This window comes from Anser anser, assembly GCF_964211835.1.
Source record: "Anser anser genome assembly, chromosome: 18".
Classification (NCBI taxonomy): Eukaryota; Metazoa; Chordata; class Aves; order Anseriformes; family Anatidae; genus Anser; species Anser anser.
Window position 1 is genome coordinate 13,822,664 of NC_139739.1, and position 19,837 is coordinate 13,842,500.

At 66.9% G+C, this 19,837-nt stretch overlaps 2 protein-coding genes across 5 annotated transcripts; one reads left to right on the forward strand and one right to left on the reverse strand.

Moving 5' to 3' along the window:
* Positions 1-172: 172 nt before the first annotated feature.
* AP1B1 (adaptor related protein complex 1 subunit beta 1) lies at positions 173-11,447 on the reverse strand. Of its 4 annotated transcripts, XM_083803272.1 has the most exons (22): positions 11,355-11,447; positions 10,296-10,348; positions 10,104-10,209; positions 9,343-9,478; positions 8,606-8,851; positions 7,792-7,982; positions 7,120-7,341; positions 6,076-6,196; positions 5,760-5,855; positions 5,277-5,392; positions 4,807-4,972; positions 4,327-4,425; positions 3,993-4,252; positions 3,408-3,609; positions 3,021-3,041; positions 2,707-2,736; positions 2,457-2,600; positions 2,212-2,357; positions 1,580-1,709; positions 1,414-1,498; positions 945-1,031; positions 173-665 (listed from the first exon to the last, which is right to left on the reverse strand). In XM_083803272.1, the coding sequence occupies exons 2-22, from the start codon at positions 10,330-10,332 to the stop codon at positions 289-291; spliced, it is 3,018 nt and encodes a 1,005-aa protein (XP_083659398.1). In that variant the 5' UTR covers positions 10,333-10,348; positions 11,355-11,447; the 3' UTR covers positions 173-288. The 4 variants fall into 4 exon arrangements, with proteins under 4 accessions (XP_083659398.1, XP_083659397.1, XP_083659395.1 ...); XM_083803269.1 differs by lacking the exons at positions 2,707-2,736; positions 3,021-3,041 and having other exon boundaries at positions 175-665; XM_083803270.1 differs by lacking the exons at positions 2,707-2,736; positions 3,021-3,041; positions 11,355-11,447 and adding an exon at positions 11,334-11,337 and having other exon boundaries at positions 175-665; positions 10,296-10,352.
* A 2,655-nt stretch (positions 11,448-14,102) lies between these two features.
* NEFH (neurofilament heavy chain) lies at positions 14,103-19,598 on the forward strand. The gene is made up of 4 exons (XM_083803342.1): positions 14,103-14,940; positions 15,942-16,141; positions 16,620-16,744; positions 16,941-19,598. Exons 1-4 carry the CDS (start codon positions 14,136-14,138, stop codon positions 18,796-18,798), a joined length of 2,988 nt encoding a protein of 995 aa, XP_083659468.1. The 5' UTR covers positions 14,103-14,135; the 3' UTR covers positions 18,799-19,598.
* The last annotated feature ends 239 nt before the right edge of the window (positions 19,599-19,837 follow it).

Sequence of the window (19,837 nt, forward strand, 5' to 3'; positions counted from 1 at the left end):
CCCGAGGCATCGCCTGCGCTCGAGCTGGAGGCGCCCCTGGAGCGCAGCACGCGTGTGCAGGAGGGGGCCCTGCAGCTCTCCCCATGCAAAGCGGCCCCCCCAGGGGTGCCCCCCCAGGGTGCTGGGCCCGGCCCCGAACCCCCCACCCCTCCAGGGCTGGGGAAGGGAGGGAGCAGGCGGCAGGCACAGCCCCGAGGCAGGGTAGGACCCGTTGTGCTGACCTCCAAATCCTGCAAGCGCGGGGCGGGCGGCAGCGGGCGCGCAGCGACGGAGACACAGAGAGGGGACTCAGCACCGCCGCTCACCCCCAGCGCCCCAAAAAGTCAGCGAGGATGGGGACAGGGGGCTGCACCGAGCGCTGCGGCTTAGCCAAGGGACTTCGGGGGGCTGGGACCTCTCTGCTCCCCCTCTGCTGCCTCCCCGCTGCTGCAAGGGCGACCCCACAGGGACCCTGCGTCCCCCCCCCGGGCACGCGAGGGGCACGGGGACGGCGAGGGGCAGGGGCCGTACCGTGAAGGTGGGGTTGCTGGGCTGGATGCGGAGCTCCGCCAGCACCCAGATGCCGTTGGTGAGCTTCAGGGACTGGTAGAGCATGTCCTGGCCCTCCACGTTCCTCTTGGCGATGGTGAAGATGTTGCTGCCTTGGAGCTTGCTGCTGACGGCGTCTGGGGGGGGGGGGCAGAGAAGAGCTCAGCACCAGCTGGAGCCGGCCCCGCTCCCAGCCCCAGCACCGCCAGCCCCATTTAACACAGCAACGCCCCTCCTGGGGCACCGAACATCTCCGCTGGAGGCCACCAGGCCCCAGGCTGCTGTGACCACCTCCGTGGCCATAGGGCAGGGGAAAGGGGAGCCCCCACCTCTCCCCAGCCCAGCTGGGGTGAGCTGAGCACCGAGTCCGGCCCCAAGGATGAGGCTGAGAGCCCCTGGGAAGGGTTTGCACCCACCTGCGCTGAGGGAACAGTCCTTGATCTGGAACTGGGCTTCGTTCTCGTTGGGGATGTCCTTCCAGGTGGCCAGGAACATCTGCCGCTCTGCAGCCACGACACAACCGGGCGGTGGTGCCGCCGGAGGAGCCGGCTCCTCCTCCAGCCCCCGGCCCCGGCGCAGCACGGGGCCACGCTGCGCTGCCCCCCAGGGCCGGCGGGAGCACCCTGCCGCCCCTCCGGCAGCCCCCCGCGACCAGCCTCGCCCAGCTGCTCGCTGCTTCGGGGTCGGCCAGCTCGGCTGCCTCGGGGAAGAGGCTCAGGAATGAGAGGTGGTGGCCCAAGGCCACCTGGGGCCACCTGGGGCCTGGTCACACCGCGGGATTCCCGTGGGATTCCGGCTGCCCGGAGCTCCCAGCTCCATCCCCAGGGCTGGGAACGCGGCCGGGAGGATTTGAGGAGAGGGGGTGGCACCCGTGCTGCGACTCACCCATCTTCCCGTCCTCCACGAAGAGGATGTGCAGAGGGTAGAGGGTGCTGAAGTAGAAGACGTCGATGTTGTTCTTCACCGCAACCTGGGAAGGAAGGACAGCGGGACGTCAGCAGGTGCCTGGGCCCCAAAGGGAGCCCCCGGGGGGGTCGGGGGGTGCCCCCACCTGCAGGTTGTTCAGGGGATCCATCTTCATGACGGAGCCGACCGTGTTGAGCGGCAGGGAGATCTCCACCGACTGGTTGGGGGCGAGCGGCGCGTGGACCTGCAGGGGGGCGGCCGGGGCCAGGCCGAAGCTGGGAAGGGAGACACAGGGCGAGGGGGGTCAGGGCAGGGGGTCCCACTGCCGGCTCTGGGACCTCCCCAGCTCACCTCCCTGCACCCTGATCCCCTCCAAGAGCCCAACCCATTCCTGCCCTGCCCATCCTGGGGCAATCGGAGGCAGCCCCCCCAGCCTGGCACCCTTCTCCTCCAGATTTCCGCTGATTTTTGGTGCTCCCCCACTACGAGCACCCCTCGGTGGTGCTCCTCTCGGTGAGGACAAAGCATCGGCTCCCCAGGAGAACCAACGAGGACGCCCCGCGCCCAGCGAGGCGGTCGTGCTCCGGGGAGCAGCCTCCTCAGACAACTTCTCAGAGGCTTCGCCTTGGCGACCATCACATCGGCGCCATCAGGGAGGGAAGGATCATCACGCGAGGCCGTTCCCCGGCGGCTGCCACCGCCACCAGCCCCTGGCACCGCCACCAGCCCCTGGCACCGCCACCAGCCCCTGGCAGCGCGGCCCCGGGGGCGCCCCACCTGTTGCGGTTGAACTGGATGGCGAAGTCGGACATGACCTGCAGGGCCTTGTTGGTCAGCACCAGGTCCATGGAGATGGAGCCCACCTGGCGGCTGAACGTGCCGGAGATCTCCAGCCCCTTGGCCTTCATGGCGGGGAGCCACACCTGGGTCCAGACACAAAATCCACGTGGTTTTACCCCCAAAATAAACGCTTCGGTGACCAAACCCAGCCCGGGGCAGCCGGACCCCGCCGCCCCACTCACCGATTTGGGCGCCACGTAGGACCCCGACAGGGTCCCCACGCCCCCGGTGAGGTCGAAGAGGTCCCCGAGGCCGCTGCCGAGCGGCGCTCCCATGCTGGCCGGCACCGCGGGGCCGGGCGCCGTGAAGCCACCGCCACCACCCATCTGCGGGGGACAAGGGAGCGGGTCAGGGGACACGGCGGTGAGGAGGAGGAGGAGGAAAAAAAGAGGAGGAGGAAGAGGAAGGTGCAAGGGGCGCGAGGGCACTCACAGCGGGGCTGCCTCCCACATCGCTGCGCAGCTGCAAGAGACAAGAGAGCGCTGTCGGTGCCGAGGGGCCCCACGGGACACCCCATCACGGGCACTTCCCAAAAGCTTTGGCGTGAGTGAGCGAGGGCTCGGGGTCGCTAGGGCTCCCCACGCACGCCGAGAGCCGGAGGGACGAAGGCTGAGCGCTTCGGGGGCTGGCTGTCCCCAGAGGGGTCCCGAGGACACGGCGGGGGCAGCTCCGCACCCAGCCCTCGGGGCAGGGGGCTGCGGAGGTGGGCAGGGGGCTAGAGGGCTAAGAAAAGGGCCGCTGCATACCCCTTCCGACTCGTCCCCCATCTCCAAGCAGAAGCAGGCAAGGCGGAGAGGAGAGCCAGGCGCATGCAGAGAGAAGCCAGGAGAGAAGAGACCAAAAAAAGAGACAGGAGATAGGGAGGAGGGAACAGAGGTTAGTCCTGCCCCGGCATCTCCTCCTCGTGGCTCTGGGGCGCGCACGGCACGTCCCCACGTCACAGAGCTGCTCGGGTGCAGGCACCGAGGAGCCCTGCTCCAGCTGCCTGACGGGATGAGGTTAATTAGCACCCCTCATCATGAGCCGGAGAAGGAACGGGCTAGCCCAGACGTCTCCAGGTGGAGAAGACAATCCCACCCCCAGGAGCCCCAACATCCAACCCCAGGGCAGGAGCACGCGGCGCGGCGACCCACCAGGCTATCCAGGCCCCCTCCCAGGAGGTCCACGGCACCCATCTGCACGGAGGAGGCGGCGAGGGGGGGCCCGCTGACCGGGGGGCCCAGGTCCAGGTTGAGGAGGTCGCCCAGCAGGTCGCCCTGCGCGGGGATGACGGCCGGCTGCTCCGCCGCCTGCCCGGCCGAGGGGGCTGCCTCGGGGCTCTCGGCGCTCTCGCTCCTGCAGGGAAGGACAAGGGAGAGGCGTGAGATGCTGAAGGGCTCTGCCTGAGCCTGCTGGAGCCCCCGCGGCTGAGAGCCACCCAGCTGGGCTTTGTAGCAAGATGTCCCATCCGACAGGGCTCCCAACGCCATCCTTGAGATCCACCTTCCACCTAAACCTCCGATCTCCAGGCTTAGGAGGACAGCATGGAGTCCATACTGCTCCTGCTTGGGGATGCTCCTACAGGGAGCCCCCCCTTGAGGACACCCAGCTCACCCAGCCACGCTGTGACCACACCAGGACAGCCAGCCCAGCCCGGTGTCCATCCCCATCACACACACCCAGCTCCGGACGTCCCCGTGGGTGGTGGGGACAGCTGGCAGCGAGGAGGGGACACTCACGAGCCCGTTCGCGGGGGCAAGCTCTTGTGCACGACCCCTCTGCTCCCCTCCACGAAGGCGCTGGGCGGCTTGTGGTAGACGGAGGCCAGCGTCCCGATGTAGCAGATGAGCTCGTCCAGCAGCGTGGGCTCGATCAGGTCGGTCTCCTCGGAGATGAGCGGCTTCTCGGCCAGCACCACCTCCTTGGCGGCCACGGGGTCGGTGGAGAGCAGGCGCCAGTAGATGTAGCCGCGGTCCCGCAGGTCGGGGTTGTCGGAGTCCTTCGGGAAGCAGGGGGTCAGTGCCGAAACACGGGGCGGGGGAAGCTTGGCCCCGTGCAGGAGCTGGTACCCACCTGCGTGGCCAGGCTCAGCACCTGCTGCACCAGCTCCTGGGTCTCGGTGGGCTTCTTCAGGAAGAGCTTCACGATGGCCGTCAGCAGCTGCAGCTGGACCTGCGGGCAGACAGAGCAAGAACACGTGAGCTCTCCCCGCACACGCCGCTGGGACGCGATCTTGCACAACGGGTCGGAGGAAATTTCCACGGGTGACCCCCCTCCAAAATTTCCCCCGAAAAATCACCTGCCCCAGCTGAAGGGGCAGGCGCAAGCAGCCCCCCCAAACCAACCCGCCGCTTCTTCAGCTCCAACGGGCAGATTCTGCGCTGGCACGAGGTGACCAGCAGGTCCCTTCCAGCCTCGAAGACGGGAAGGTGCCTGGGTGGCACTTCACAGAGGGTGCCCCACACCCAGCGCCACACGAGGCGCTGCGAGGACACCTCCGGGGCCCCGTGACACTCGCGTGGCCGCCAGCTGCGCCCCCCAGCCCCGCCACACCTGGGTGCTCTCGTCGTGGAAGCCCTCCAGGAAGCTCTCCAGCAGCTCGTCGGCGTTGTCGATGCGCTCGGCGTACTCGCCCACGATCCAGATCATGGCAGCCCGCGCCTCGGGCTCGTCCAGGGAGTCGAGGTTCTCGCACAGGGTAGCGATGACGCTCTCGTACCTGCCGGGGCAGGGACGGGTCACCCCAAATCCCCGGCTCCGCTCCCTCATGTTGCCCCGTCACCAGCAGCAGGACTGTTCCTGCTGTTCCCAAAAAGTTCCTGTTTTCCTGAAGGAAGACTTTGGGACACTGCCCACGCCACCCCTTCGAAGAATTCACTTCTCGGCCCCATCTGTCTGGTCCCCACCCTCTCTCCGAACCGCTGGCTACTCGTGCAGACTGCTGGCTTACTGGTTATCACCGCGCTGGGAGCACCACGTTAGGAGCCGGGGGGGAGCCCCGTCCCGCCCCTCGCCCCACGCACTTGTTGGGGTACTTGCGGAAGATGTCCTTGATGACGACGATGGCCTCCTGCACCACGTAGTTGACCTTGGTCTGGATGAGGTCCAGCAGGGTGCTGACGCAGCGCTCCGCCGATTGCTGCCGGGGGGGTTTGGTCAGCGATGCCCTCACACCCTCGTCACACCCCTCCGTGCCCCCAAAACCCAACGCGGAGCAGAAGGGGGACGCACACAGGTGCTGTCTCCCCTTCCTGTGCCCCAAATCCTAAACCAGCTGCAGGCAGCGAGGGGATGAGACGCACTCCTTGTGCCCCACGGAACTGCTCTGAGCCGCCCCCAAGCCCCAGAAAAGCTCCTCGGGGATCCTCTTTGGGATGCAAGGCCTTCAGCTCGCCCAGCACGGGCTGGAGCAGGATGCTTGCCCGGCCACAGCTGGCAGCAGGACACAAGGTGACACAAAGGACGGCGTGCCGAGGTGCACGTGTCCCCCTCCACACCGGCCTCACCTCCACCTTGATGGCGCAGCGGCCGATGGCTCGCACCGCCTTCCTGACGAAGTCCACGTCCACCTCCGTGGCGTACTCCTTCAGCTCGGCCAGCACCTGCCGGGGGGACGAGGCGCTGAGCGCGGCGCGGCCGGGAAAGCCCCCAACCCACAGATCCCCCCGATGCAATGCCCCAAATCCCGGCTGGCTGCCAAGCCACGGCCGGATCAGGAATTTAACGGGGCAGCCGCGGCCCCGGCGGCACCGGAGCACGGGACAGGCAGGGGGAAGCGTTAACGGGGACGGCCAAGCCCCTCGTGCCCGCCCGGAGCCCGACCTGCGCGATGTTGGCCTGGGAAGCCAGGCGGATCATGATGTCCAGCTTCTCCAGCTTGACGTAGATGGGGTCGTTGTACTTGACGAAGAACACCTTCATCTCGTGCTTCAGGATTTCGGGCCTGGGGGGCAAGGAGAGGCAGTGATTAAGGGATCTGGCCGAGGTGAGCGGAGCTGGGAAGCTGCCAGGGCTCCAGGCCAGGAGGGTGAGGCTGCCCGGCCATAAGCACAAGGTTTTGGGGCTGCTCAACGCCCAGGAGTTCAAGATGCCACGATTTTCCCCTGACAACTCTTGCCCTTGGTTCCCCTTTGCGGACACACACCCAACCTTGCCGCAAACCAAGACCAGCTGCAATGCAACAGGGGACGCTGGCCTCGGCGAGGTCGGGTGGGACACCCTGGGGGAGCAGGGACGCCAGCCCAGAGCCCAGGGCCAAACTGGACCTTCCTCACCACAACAGCCTCAAAGGCGGGGAAGGGGGAGGCCAGGTCCCCGAGGAGCCAAGCTGCTTTCCGCACGCCCCCTCGCAGGGGCGCTAATTGCTTTCCACCTCCCCCAGGAGCTGCTGCTAGTTTTAATAGGCCACAGCGGCGATGCCGGCAGGGCGATGGGTCATCTGACTGCAGCTCTCCAGCTGGCCGCTGCCGCCCTGAGCACGATCACGGGGCCTCGGCCACCTCCTGCCCTCCAGCAACGTGAGATGGGCCAAGGGACGAGGGGACTTTCAGGACGCGCTTGTTTGATAAGGACGACCAGATAGAAACAAGTCACAAAAATTCCTCACCAGACTAAAACGACTGAACCAACGCCTCAGCTTTTCGCCTTTCCATCCTTCGCTCCCCAAAATAAAAAAATAAACTGAAATAAACCCTCTGTGGACTTCCCAGCTTAACTCCCTGCCCACTGCCTCTCCTCATGCCCTGCGCCCAGCCCTTGGATTTCAACGATTGGAAGGAGAAAACCCCTGCGCTGGGTCATGTCACCATGGCCCTTGGGAGGGCTGGAGCACGGGGAAGCAGCGCCCGTGGGCAGGAGGACACGCACCTCTTCTGCACGATGAGGTTGATGTTGCGGAGAGCCACGTACTGCAGCTCGGGCTCCGCGGAGAGCAGGGTGACCAGCGGCGGGGCCAGCTTCTTCAGCAGCGTGCCGTAGTAGTCCAGGTCCTTGGAGAGCATCTCCATGAACTTCATCAGCACCTTCACCGCCGACAGCACCACCGCCGAGTTGGCGTGGGACAGCCGGGGCGTCACCCGCTCACAGATGCTGGAGAAGAAAAAAAAAAAAGGGGAAAGAGGCAGTCAGAGCCCAGCATCCCACTTAGAACTCCAAGGAACGTCGGCAGTTTGCAGCACAGCAGGCGGCCACCACTGAAGATCCCCATAAAAGCCGAGCAGCTGGCTCTTAAACGCTCCCGATGATGGTTATTTCCCCGTGGCAGGGGGAGCTCCCTAGTGCCCAGCCCCTTCTCCCTCACTGCACGGTGAGACTGTGTTTTGAAGTGGCTGGAGAAGCCCACTCCTCGTGCCACCGTGGGGACAGCACTCCCTAAGGGACCGCGGGGTCCCCAGACACGGCGCCGAGCAGACGTGGGCTGCTCCTCGCCTGCAGCAGGAGAGGGAAAGGAGAGGAGAGGGAGAAGAGAGGGAGAGGGGAGGGGAACAGGCAGCGCCAGCCCCGTCCTGCCTCCGCCCTGCCGCCCCCAACCTCCCTCACCTCTGGGCCTCCCGGTCGTCCTTGGGCATGTAGTTGGCCAGGCAGTCCAGGATGAAGATCTGGCCCCACTCGGTGCACTCGTTCAGGGCCGTGAGCAGCTTGTTGATGGACTGGGGGTTGAGGTCCAGCAGGTTACTGCTCGGGTGCGACTCCGCGATCTCTGACAGCGCCGCCACCGCGTTGGCCACCACCTGCGGAGGGGACGGGACGCGCGATGGGACAAGAGCCGTGTTTAACGTCCCAGGGGGAAGCTAGTGCAGGAGGATGAGCTGCATCCTCAGCGTGGGCCCCCCGCGCCCACATCTGGGCGCCAGCCTCCCCCCGCCAGCTGGAGCGCAGACGGGCCGTCAGCAGCAGCGTGGTCCCACCGCCCACACCGCGGCTCTCCCAGGGGGCCGGGCTGCTCCCCGCTCCCCGCCGCTGCTCGGCGAGCTGCGTGGGCAAACCCCAAAGCCTTGATTCCTCCCGTCCCTCCCCGCAGCTGCAGCGGGTCTGAGCTGACAGCAGCCATGGGAAGCAGACACGCAGCACCGCGGCATCCCCAGCCAGCAGCTCCCCACTGCTACCCGCCCCGATCCCCCAGGGGACAGGAGCTAATCGCACAGGGATTAACGCAGCCCCATGGCTAGGAGCAGCCAGGAGACAGTTACACAGCACAGAACACAGCCCCAAGGACTGCTGTCCCTGGAAGCGGTCTGCCAAGCACCAAAAAGCGCGAAGACACGAAGGGGAGCACGGGAGCGAGGGTGTGGAGACGAAGGGAAGAGGGAGGACACCCGCCGCCGCCCGGCCGGGGAAGGCAAACCCTAATCACCATGGGGTTGGAGTCCGAAATGAGGTCCTTGAGGGTGTCCAGGAAGCCCTGGTCCTCCACCAGCTGGGCGTTGATGTCGTGCAGCTTGGCCACGCAGACGGCCGCCGTCTTGCGCACGTAGGGGTCCTCGTCCTTGAGGCACTTCCGCAGGGGCTCGCAGAGGTACTCTGTGATCTTGTCCACACGGATGCAGCCCATGGTCCGCACGGCCAGCGCCCGGATCAGCGGGTTCGGATCCTCGCAGTCCTGTGGGGACAGAGGGGACGGTTAAGACTCCCAGCTCCTGTGGCCACAGCCATCGGGACCTCAATTCTCCTTCGGGTTCCCGAAACCTCGAGGTTTTAGTGCTCAGGTTGCGAGAGGAGGTGAAGCGAGAGTGCCTCCCGCAGGAGGGGACTCATTCCAGAAACTGGAGCACGCCAAAGCCTTAACACCAAAAACATTCCAGAGGTGCCCCAGCCATCTCCACTGCTTACGTCTCCCCTGCTGACACTGAGGTCCCAAACCCCGCAGAACATCCGCCGGACCCGGGGCACACCCCAACGGGTAAACCGCTTTTTTTCTTTAAAAACAAACAAACCGAAAACCCAACAAACCCCAAAGTCCCTGGCAAACCTTCCCACCAGAGGAACCTCACTCCTCAGCTCCTGACCCCACCACTGGGGCCCTCTCTCCCGGTGCGAGGCGAGCCCCGAGCACGGCCGGGCCACCCCGCGGGCACGCGGCGCTCCCGTCACCTTGACGAAGGTGTTGACGGCCATGATGGCCATGTCGGGCTGGCTCTTGGCGTAGTTCATCAGGTAGAGGTAGACCAGCTTCTTCAGCTCCAGGTTGTCCGTCTGCATGCAGTTCACCACGTCCGGGAACAGAGCGCTGCAACGCAGAAGCCGCTTCGCCACGGAGCGCAGCGGGCGCTGAACGGCCCCCGGGTGGGCGGGGGGGTCAACGTAGGTGCCCCCCACCGGGGCAGGTGTCCCCGTTGTCCTGGGAGCGTGCTGCCACCAAAAAGTGTGGGTGGCCGAGGGGGTGGCTGTGCGTTGGGATGGCTGGGAGGCGTTTAAGGGACACGGCATAAAGGGACGAGGTGGGACACGGAGGGACGTGGTGGGACACGATGGGACACCATGGGGCATGAGGGGACATGGTGGGACACGAGGGGACACCATGGGGCATGAGGGGACGTGGTGGGACACGAGGGGACGTGGTGGGGCATGGAGGGACGGCATGGGACATAGAGGGACATGGTGGGAGACGATGGGACACGCTGGGGCACGGAGGGATGTGCTGGGGTGACACGAAGGGACTTGGGGTGACACGATGGTGGCTGGTGCTGGGGACCTGTAAGGCCTGATCCAACCCCAGGAGCACCTCACGGGGCACCCCCAAGGCCCAGGCAGCGTTATGGGGCCGGGGGAGCGCAGGGAGCCGCCTGCTGCCCCCTCGGAGAGCCCCAAAACGAGGGAATCCCACCCCAAAACCCGTCAGCAGGGCCGCGAACCTGACGTCCTTGCCGACGGTCATGGAGGCGATCACCTTCTTCACGGCCTCCTTCTTCTTCTCCTTCTTGTCGCTGTTGAGCTCGGCCTTCAGCTCGAAGATCTCCCCTGGGGCCGGGCGGGACGGGCGGGCGTGGGGACGGGCCCTGGGAGCCCCCCGGCACCCCTCAGGGCCAGCCCGGGCCCCCCCTCACCTTTCTTGGTGGTGGTGAAGTACTTGGAGTCCGTCATGGTGCCGCCGCGCCTCCTGCAGGGCGGGGGGATTTCACCGATTTGTGGCTTTTTTACCCTAAAAGCACCTGGGGCCTGATCCGAATCCCGATCCTTGTCCCGATCCAGATCCAGATCCGGATCCTGGTCCCAGCACCCAGGGGGGCTGCAGCTCGCCCCCGGCCCCAGTCAGCCCTGGTCAGTCCCGGTCCTGGTCCCAGTCCCAATCCCAATCCCGATCCCAGTCCCAGTCCTAATCCCAATCCCAATCCCAATCTGGATCCCAATCCTGGTCCCAGCATGCAGGGGGGGGGCGTAGCTCGCCCCTGGCCCCTATCAGCCCCGGTCAGTCCCAGTCCCAATCCCAATCCCAGTCCCAGTCCCGGTCCCAGTCCTAATCCCAATCCCAATCCCAATCCCAGTCCTGATCTGGATCCCGGTCCCAGCACCCCGGGGGGTCACAGCTGGCCCCCAGCCCCGACTGGCCCCAGTCGGTCCCGGTCCAGGTCCCGGTCTCAGCCCCGATCCCGATCTGGATCCGGATCCCAGTCCTAATCCCAATCCCAATCCCGGTCTCGATCCGGATCCCAATCCCCATCCCAATCCCGGTCCCGGTCCCTGCACCCCAGGGGGTCGCAGCTGGCCCCCGGCCCCGACTTGCCCCAGTCGGTCCCGGTCCCGGTCCCGGTCCCGGTCCCGGCCCCGGCCCTGATCCCAATCCCGATCCTGATCCGGATCCCGGTCCTAATCCCAATCCCAATCCCGATCCCGATCCCCATCCCAATTCCGGTCCCGGTCCCTGCACCCTAGGGGGCTGCAGCTGGCCCCCGGCCCCGACTGGCCCCAGTCGGTCCCGGTCCCGGTCCCAGTCCCGGACCCAGCCCCGATCCCAATCCCGATCCTGATCCGGATCCCGGTCCTAATCCCAATCCTAATCCCGATCCCGATCCCGGTTCCGGTCCCAGACCCAGCACCCCGTGGGGCCGCAGCTCGCCCCCGGCCCCGATCAGCCCCGGTCCCGGCCCGTCCCGGCCCCCCCGCACCTGCCCCGTCCCGGTCCCGGTCCCGGCCCCGCCGCCACCGGCCCCAGCGGAAGTGAGCGCGGGGCGGGAGCGGTTCCGGGGCGGGGGGCGGGGCTTGTGGGAGGGGGCGGGGCTTGGGGCGGGGGGCGGGGCTTGGGGCGGGGAGCTCGGGGTGGGGAAGGGGCGGGGGTGGGCACGGGGGGGACGGGGGGGGACGGGGGGGACACGGGGAGGGACATGGGGTGGGGACAGGGGACGGGATGGGGGAGGGCATGGGGCATGGGACGGGACACGGGGGTGGCACGGGGGGGGACAGGGCTGGGGACCGTGGGGACAGGGGCTGGGGACGCGGGGGGGGGCGGGGGGGGACGGGGTAAGAGAGCGGGAGGGGACAGGGGACAGGGCAGGGCTCGGGGGGGGTCAGGGATGGGGTGTGGGGAGCGGGGGGGGGCAGGGGACAGGAGGGCGGTGGGACACGGGAAGGGAGCGGGGCTGGGGAAGGGCGCGGGGACAGGAGGTGCGACGGGGCGCGGGGGGGGAGGGCAGGGCTGGGTGTCCCCCCCCCGAGCTGCGTGTGTCCCCCCCCACACCCGGAGCCACCGCGTCCCCACCGGGATCGGGGCCACCCCGCTGAGCCCCTGTGCCGAGCCAGGGGACGGGAGTGCCGGCTGGGGGGGCGGTTATGGGGGGGCTATGGGGTGGGGGGGTTATGGGGGGTTATGGGGTGGGGGGGTTATGGGGGGATCATGGAGAGGTTACGGGAGGCTTATGGGGGGTTATGGATGGTGGTGGGGGTTATGGGGAGGTTATGGGGGGGTTATGGGGTGTGTGGGGGTATTATAGGGGGTTATGAGGGGGTTATGGAGGAGTTATAGGAGGGTTATTGGGTGTGGGATGTCATGGGGGGGCTACGGGAGTGAGGGGGGCTATAGGGGGGTTATGGAGAGGTTATGGGCGGGTTATGGGGTGTGGGGGTGTTATGGAGGGATGATGAGGGGTGAGGATGGGTTATGGGGGGTTATGGGGGATGGGGGGGTTATGGGGGAGTTATGGGGGTTTATGGGGAGCAGGGATGTTACAGGGCGTTATGGGGTGGGGTGGGACTGCAGCATCCTGCCGCCGCCCGGCACTGCAGCGGCTCTGCCTGCCAACACGCTGCTCGCTCAGATCCTCGCCTCCGTCCTGACACAGGGAAAAAAATGGGAAAAAAAAGGAAAAAATAAATAAATAAACCAAAAGTGATGAGTAGGGAGAGTTTTGCAGGGCATGCGTCAAGGTCAGCGCGTGCCATGCGCGTGGGGAACCCCATCCCAGCACGCCCCGGGGCTGGGGGGCTGCAGCCTCTCCAGCATCCCCCCCCCCAGGGACCACTGCCAGGGCCGGGTGCTGCGGGCGTGCTAATTGGCGGGGCCGGGCCCGGCTGCTGATTGGCCGAGCTGCTGGTGTGCTGATTGGCTGGGTAGTGTAGGTGACATGGCCGCCGGGGGGGTCCCAGCGCACTGGTTGGCCGGGGGGGGGTCTGTGAGCGACGCGTGGTTGGGTGCAGTGCTGCAGGTGGGCACCGTGCCCACGGCCCCTCGTGGGCCAAGTGGTCCCTGCGTGATGGTTGGGCAGGGGGTCAACGGGCTGGGTAGGTGGTCACCTGGTTGGGTGGGTGGTCACCTGGTTGGATAGGTCATCAACTGTTTGGGTAGGTGGTCACCTGGTTGGGTAGGTGGTCACCTGGTTGGGTAGGTGGTCAACTGGTTGGGTAGGTAGTCAACTGGTTGGATAGGTCATCAACTGGTTGGGTAGGTGGTCAACTGGTTGGATAGGTCATCAACTGGTTGGGTAGGTGGTCACCTGTTTGGGTAGGTGGTCAACTGGTTGGGTGCATGGTCAACTGGTTGGGTCTATCACCTCTTGGCCCAGTGAGCCATGGGAGCCAGTAGATTGGGTGATCCATGTGCACTGGTTGGCCATGTAGTTCATAGCTCCTCATAGACCAAGTGGTCCATGAGTGCTGTTTGGCTGGGTGGTCCATGCATACTGGTTGGGCAGGTGGTCAACTGGTTGGGTCTACGCATGCCTCTTGGCCCATTGAGCCATAAGTGCCAATAGATTGGGTGCTCCATGAGTGCTGGTGGGCCAGGTGGCCCATGGCTCCTCATAACCGAAGTGGTCCATGCGTGCTGGTTGGCTGGGTGCTCCATGGCTCCTCACAGACCAAGTGGTCCGCATGTGCTGATCGGTGGGGTCTTGGCCCGGTGGTCCGTGAGTGCCGATGGCTCGGGTGCTCCACGTGCACTGATAGCCTGGGAGGGGCCACATGTGCAGCTTGGCTGGTGGCCCCGTGGGCTGACGGGCTGGTTGCCCCCCATCCCGGGGTCCCATCCCAGTTCCCCCCCATCCCCCTGTTCTCCTGGGGACACTCCCACCTCCCCTCCACCCCGCAGTGGCACCCGGGAACCCGTCCCCAGGGGGTCCCCACTGCGGCACGGCTCCCCCAGCACCTGGGGGGGGGGGGCTGCGAGTGGAGCATCCCGGGGGTCTTTGCCCCCCACCCACGCCACGGGAGTGCCTCCGTGCGGCCCCCGGGGGTCCCCAGCTCTCTCCCCCTCGCCCCCCTGTGCCTCCCTCTCTCCCCCGGCGCCGTCCCCCGGCCCCCCCCCATCCCCCGGGGGGCTGCGGCGGCGGCTCGGGGCGGCGCCGCTGCCGGTGCCCGGCCCCCTCCCGGTGCCGGCGGCGGGGCGGGGCGGCCCCGACGGCCCCCATAAAGCGGGCGGCGGCGGCGGCGGTGCCGCAGTGAGGGCGGGGGCCACCATGAGCCTGGTGCTGGAGGCGCTGCTGGCCCCTCCGGGGGGGCTCCGCAAGGAGCCCGCCCGCTCCGCGCCGCGCTCCGCCGCCGCCTCCTTCTCCTCCTCCAGCGGCTTCCACTCGTGGTCGGTGCCGGGGCGCGGGCTGGGGGCGGCGCGGGGCGGCGGGGGCAGCGCCGCCGCCTCCTCGTCCGCCACCACCGAGAGCCTGGAGTCGCTGGAGGGGGAGCCGCGGGCCCGCAGCGAGAAGGAGCTGCTGCAGGCGCTCAACGAGCGCTTCGCCGGCTACATCGAGCGGGTGCGGGCGCTGGAGCAGCGCAACCGGGCGCTGGCGGCCGAGGCGGCGGCGCTGCGGCAGCAGCAGGCGGGGCGCTCGGCCATGGGCGAGCTGTACGCCCGGGAGCTGCGCGACATGCGGGGCGCCCTGGTGCGCCTGGGCGCCGAGAAGGGGCAGCTGCGGCTCGAGCGGTGCCGCCTGGCCGAGGACGTGGCCGCGCTGCGGGGCAGGCTGGAGGAGGAGGCCCGGCACCGCGCCGGGCTGGAGGCGGCGGCCCGCGGGCTGGAGCAGCGCTCGGCGCGGGAGGAGCGCGCCCGGGGGCCGCTGGAGGAGCGCGCCCGGGCGCTGCGGGAGGAGGCCGAGCTGCTGCGGAGGCAGCACCGGGACGAGGTGGGCGCCCTGCTGCGGGAGGCCCCCGCCGAGCCCCCCCCCGCCGCGCTGCGCCCCGGCGTCACGGCGGCGCTCCGCGACCTGCGCGCCCAGCTGGAGGGCACGGCGGCGCGCAGCACCCTGCAGGCCGAGGAGTGGTTCCGCGGTGAGCAACCCCCCCCCCCAAAAAAAAACCTGTCCCCCCTCCCCGTGCCGCCCCACGCCCCCCGCATGCTTCGGGGGTACCCCCGGGCCGGGGGTCCCCCGTTCGTGCTGCGCGCCGGGAGGGCGCCCCCACCCCGGGAGGGCGCAGGGGGCTCCCCCCGCAGGCTGAGCCGCAGCAGGGCGTTGCGGTAAGTCCCTCTGTCCCCCCCCCCCAAGTCCCTGTCCCCCCCTCCCAGCAGTGTGCATGGCCCCCGGGTGCGTGCTGCGCTCCGGGAGCATCTTATGGTAACCTCCCCATCTTTTTGGGGAGGGCCCCCCCCCATCACCTCCCCGCCACCCCCAAGGTCGCGGCAGCCCCACGCCGCCCGCTGGAGCGAGGCCAGGAGCTGCGGGGAGGGGAGGGGGCTGGTGCCGCATCCCCGGCGGGGGGGGGCCCGCAGGGTGTGTCCCCCCTGCGCTGCGGGGCTCGGCACCCATGGGTGCGCTGGGAGCCGGGCGGGAGGGCTCAGCACCGCGGACAGCGGCCCCTCGGCACCGCGGACAGCGCCCAGGGGTGCGGCGTCGGCCCCGGGGTGCGGGGGGCTGCGGGCTCCGGCTCTCCCCGTCCCCGGGGGGGCTGCGGGGCTCTGCGGCACGCCCCTCCCCAGTTCTGACCCCCCCCCCCCCCCCAGCGGTGCGTCTGGCCGCAGCCCAGCGTGGCGAGGTGGTGCCCGGGGGGGGGGTCTGTAGGGCTGCGGCAGGAGCTCGAGGGAAGAGGGGGGGTTACGCTGGAGAAGGTCCAGGGTGGAGAAAATTCCTGCCCAGCCCTCCCTGCCCAGGCGCCTCCGTCCTCCTGGTGCAACGTGGGCACCACCAGAGGGGGGGCTGGAGAAGGGGGACCCCTCGGGCTGGCCCCGCAGGGGACGCGCGTGGGGGATTTGCAGCCTTTAAAGGGTTTGAGGCTCCCCAAGGAGGGGAGACCGCAGCCTCCCTCCCTGCAGCTCGTCCTCTCCCCCGCCGCAGTGAGGCTGGACAAGCTCTCGGAGGTGGCCAAGGTGAACACGGACGCCATCCGCCTGGCCCAGGAGGAGATCTCCGAGTACCGCCGCCAGCTTCAGTCCAAGACCACCGAGCTCGAGGCCCTCAAAGGGACGCAGGAGTCGCTGGAGAGGCAGAGGCAGGACTCGGAGGAGCGCCACCATGCCGATGTCCTGTCCTACCAGGTAACGCGGGCAGGGTCCCAGCTCCTCTGGTTGGTGCAGGGGGACTCCCCTGGCTCCCGTAACAAAGCTGTCCCCTGTGTCATCTGCCCATGGCGTTGGTCACAAATGCCACTGAAGCGTGCCCAGGCTGCATCTTGTGTCCCAAGTGCACTGGGTGGTGGCCGTGGACTGAAGCGTTGTCCCCAGGGCGATGCCACAGCCTCGGGCTGGGGTTTGGTGGCTGGGGTGGCCCCCAGACTCACCCGAGTCCTAGAAATGTCACCCCTGCCATCGGGAGCTCTCAGTGGAGGTGGCGCAGGGCTCTGGGGCTCCCCTGGGGACAATCTGGAAGCCCCTGTGCTCGCCCCCTTCCCCCCGTGTCCACCCCTCTGTGGGGGCACCCCAGTGCTGGGTGGGCAGCATCCCCTCCAAAGACCTGGGGGCGGTTTTGGGGTGCTGCTGCCACCCTGCCCGGCCCCAGCTGCTCCGTGTGTGGCAGGAAACCATCCAGCAGCTTGACAGCGAGCTGAGGAACACCAAGTGGGAGATGGCGGCCCAGCTCCGCGAGTACCAGGATCTGCTCAACGTCAAGATGGCGCTGGACATCGAAATTGCCGCCTACAGGTACGGGGTCGGCAAGGGGAATGGGGGGCCTGGCCGTTCCCCAGGGCTGGTGTCTCTTAGGGCGCTCCCTGGGGACCCTTCTCGGTGAGGGGGAGGCACTTCTGTCCTCTGGGACCACCGCCGAGGTCCAGCTGGGTGACCCAGGAGGGGGCGGGAGGCAGCTGCTGACAGCCCCGCTCTGGTCTCCTCCTGGCAGAAAGCTCCTGGAAGGGGAGGAATATCGGATCGAGTCCGGCTTCGGGATGATCTCCTTCCCCGAGGTGGTCCCCAAGGCTCCCGGCATCGCGGCCAACATCAAGGTGAAGAGTGAGGAGAAAATAAAGGTGGTGGAGAAATCTGAGAAGGAGACGGTGATTGTGGAGGAGCAGACAGAGGAAATCCAAGTGACTGAGGAGGTGACCGAGGAGGAGGAGGCTGAGAAAGAGGCTGAAGAGGAGAAAGCTGAAGAAGAAAAGGAAGAGGAGAAAGCTGAAGCAGAGGGTGGAGAAGAAGAAGCCAAGTCTCCTGCAAAGGAGGAGGCCAAATCCCCAGCTGTGAAGTCCCCAGAGAAACTTGAGTCCCCTACAAAGGAGGAGGCCAAGTCTCCAGCTGTGAAGTCCCCTGAAAAAGTCCCAACCCCCTCAAAGGAGGAGGCCAAGTCCCCAGCAGTCAAGTCCCCAGAAAAGCCACCAACCCCCTCAAAGGAGGAGGCCAAGAGCCCAGCTGTCAAATCCCAGGAGAAACCCACGCCCCCCAAAAAAGAGGAGGCCAAGTCCCCAACTGTCAAATCCCCAGAAAAACCCACAACCCCTTCCAAAGAGGAGGCCAAGACCCCAACTGTGAAGTCCCCAGAGAAACCCCCAACACCCTCAAAAGCAGAAGCCAAGTCCCCGGCAGTCAAGTCCCCAGAGAAGCCACCAACGCCTTCAAAGGAGGAGGCCAAGTCCCCAGCAGTCAAGTCTCCAGAAAAACCTGCAACCCCCGTAAAGGAAGAGGCCAAGTCCCCAGCTGTGAAGTCCCCGGAGAAACCCGCTACCCCCTCCAAAGAGGAGGCCAAGTCCCCAGCTGTGAAATCCCCAGAGAAACCCGCAACCCCCTCCAAAGAGGAGGCCAAGACCCCAGCCGTGAAGTCCCCAGAGAAACCTGCGACACCCTCCAAAGAGGAGGCCAAAAGCCCACCTGTCAAATCCCCAGAGAAACCTGCGACACCCTCCAAAGAGGAGGCCAAAAGCCCACCTGTCAAATCCCCAGAGAAACCTGCGACACCCTCCAAAGAAGAGGCCAAGACCCCAGCGGTGAAGTCCCCAGAGAAACCCGCAACCCCCTCGAAGGAGGAGGCCAAGTCCCCAGTGGTGAAGTCTCCAGAAAAACCTGCAACCCCCTCAAAGGAGGAAGCCAAGGCCCCAGCGGTGAAGTCCCCAGAGAAACCCCCAACCCCCTCAAAAGAGGAGGCCAAGGCCCCAGCAGTCAAGTCTCCAGAAAAACCCGCAACCCCCTCAAAGGAGGAGGCCAAGGCCCCAGCAGTGAAGTCCCCAGAGAAAGCCAAGCCTCCCATGAAGGAGGAGGCCAAGCCTCCGCAGAAGGAGGCAGCGCCAGCCAAGGAGCCCGTCCCCTCCCCTCCCAAGGAGCCGAAAGCCCCCGCGAAGGAGGAGAAGGCTGCCTCCAAGCCCGGAGCTGAGGAGGGCAGGAAGGAGGAGGCTCCCAAGAAGGACACCCCAGCCAAGGTGGAGGAGAAGCCCAAAGAGAAGGTGGCCGCTGGGCCAGAGCCTCCGGCCCCGCAGGTGAAGGAGACCACCAAGGCCGGCCCCAAACCCACGGAGGAAGGGAAGGCCGAGGGAAAACCTCCGCAGGAGGCCGGCAAAGCAGCCGTGAAGGAGACAGAGAAGCCGAAGGCCAAGGAGAAGGCGGAGGAACCAAAGAAAGCGGTGGAGGAACCCAAGAAGGAGAAGGTGGAGGAACCCAAAGCCAAACCCAAAGACGAGCCCAAAGCCAGTAAAGAGCCCCCCAAGGCCGAGAAGCCCTCCAGCACGGACACCAAAGCCCTGGAGCCGGTGCCCGCTGCGGGGAAGAAGTGAGGGGAGCCCCGGCCCCAAGGCAGCACCCCTGGGTGCAGGAGCTGCTCCGCTCCCCTCCAAAGGGCGAGATGGGGAGGGACCCGCAGAGGGCCCCCCACCCGGCCAGGCCTTACCTTAGCAATATGTTCATGAGAGACACAGCCCCTCGCCGCCCCACTCCCCTGGTATGTTATGATAGCTTCCGTAGCAGAATGTGATGTACGCAGAGCGCCACATTTAACACTTGAATTACAAGGAGGAGAACAGCCCCCAGGGGACCCGACTGCCCTTCTCCGATAAGTGCATTTATTTAACGGCCGTGCCATCGAGGGACAAGTGCACTGCAGAGCTCCAGCTGCAGGGGACGCGTGCCACGGGCTGGCTGGCAGCGTCCTTCCCCCCCCAAGGGGCACCGACCGTCCCTGCATGGTGCCCCCGGCTGCAGCGGCCTTCGGTGGGGGAGCACCGCGCAGGAATGCCCCCCACCCTGGGACTACACCGTGCACTAGGAACCTCGAGCCCACTGTCAGTTGCTTATGTGCAATAACCAAATAAAGTGCTTACAGAGACAGCCCGGCTCTTGCTGGCGTTGCTTGGTGGAAGGGATGGCGGAGGGAGGCAGGGAAGCCTGGCCCGGGGGGGTTAGGATTTGTCAGCTGGGGTGCACAGGGGGTGGCACGGGGCTTTCTGAGGCACGTGGCCTCAAGGGCAGGTCCTTCACCTCCCCGCTTTCCTTGGGGGAAAGCCCAGCTGGGAAGCAGGGGAGAGCCCAGCTCGTGGGTGGGCACTAAGGACTGCACTCCCCAGGGGGGCAGGGGCTGGAAACGGGGCCAGTCCCCATCACACTCCGCAAAGGCGATATTTTTCTTCCTTCTCTTTTTAAATCTCAGCTCCCCAGGGGTGGGGAGGGCCTGGTTTAACCCGAGCACTGCCCTGCACTGCAGCACCGCGCCTGCAGGGGAGGGGAAGAAGGGCTACGAGTCTTCGGGGGGGTTGCTTTGGCAAAAATTCAAAAATTGTCCCTGTTGGAGAGGCGGGAAGGGGACCTTGTGTCAGGGAT

What these genes read in the sequence shown, in the direction of transcription:
- AP1B1 (XM_083803272.1), bottom strand. Translation starts at nt 10,332, where the DNA reads ATGACGGACTCCAAGTACTTCACCACCACCAAGAAAG. An exon ending in ATGTGGGAGGCAGCCCCGCT is followed by an intron (nt 2,601 to 2,706) that starts GTGAGTGCCCTC and finishes TGTCCCCCGCAG; the next exon opens with ATGGGTGGTGGCGGTGGCTT. An exon ending in ATCCAGTTCAACCGCAACAG is followed by an intron (nt 1,710 to 2,211) that starts GTGGGGCGCCCC and finishes CTCCCTTCCCAG; the next exon opens with CTTCGGCCTGGCCCCGGCCG.
- NEFH (XM_083803342.1), top strand. Translation starts at nt 14,136, where the DNA reads ATGAGCCTGGTGCTGGAGGCGCTGCTGGCCCCTCCGGGGGGGCTCCGC. An exon ending in CCGATGTCCTGTCCTACCAG is followed by an intron (nt 16,142 to 16,619) that starts GTAACGCGGGCA and finishes CGTGTGTGGCAG; the next exon opens with GAAACCATCCAGCAGCTTGA. An exon ending in ATCGAAATTGCCGCCTACAG is followed by an intron (nt 16,745 to 16,940) that starts GTACGGGGTCGG and finishes TCCTCCTGGCAG; the next exon opens with AAAGCTCCTGGAAGGGGAGG.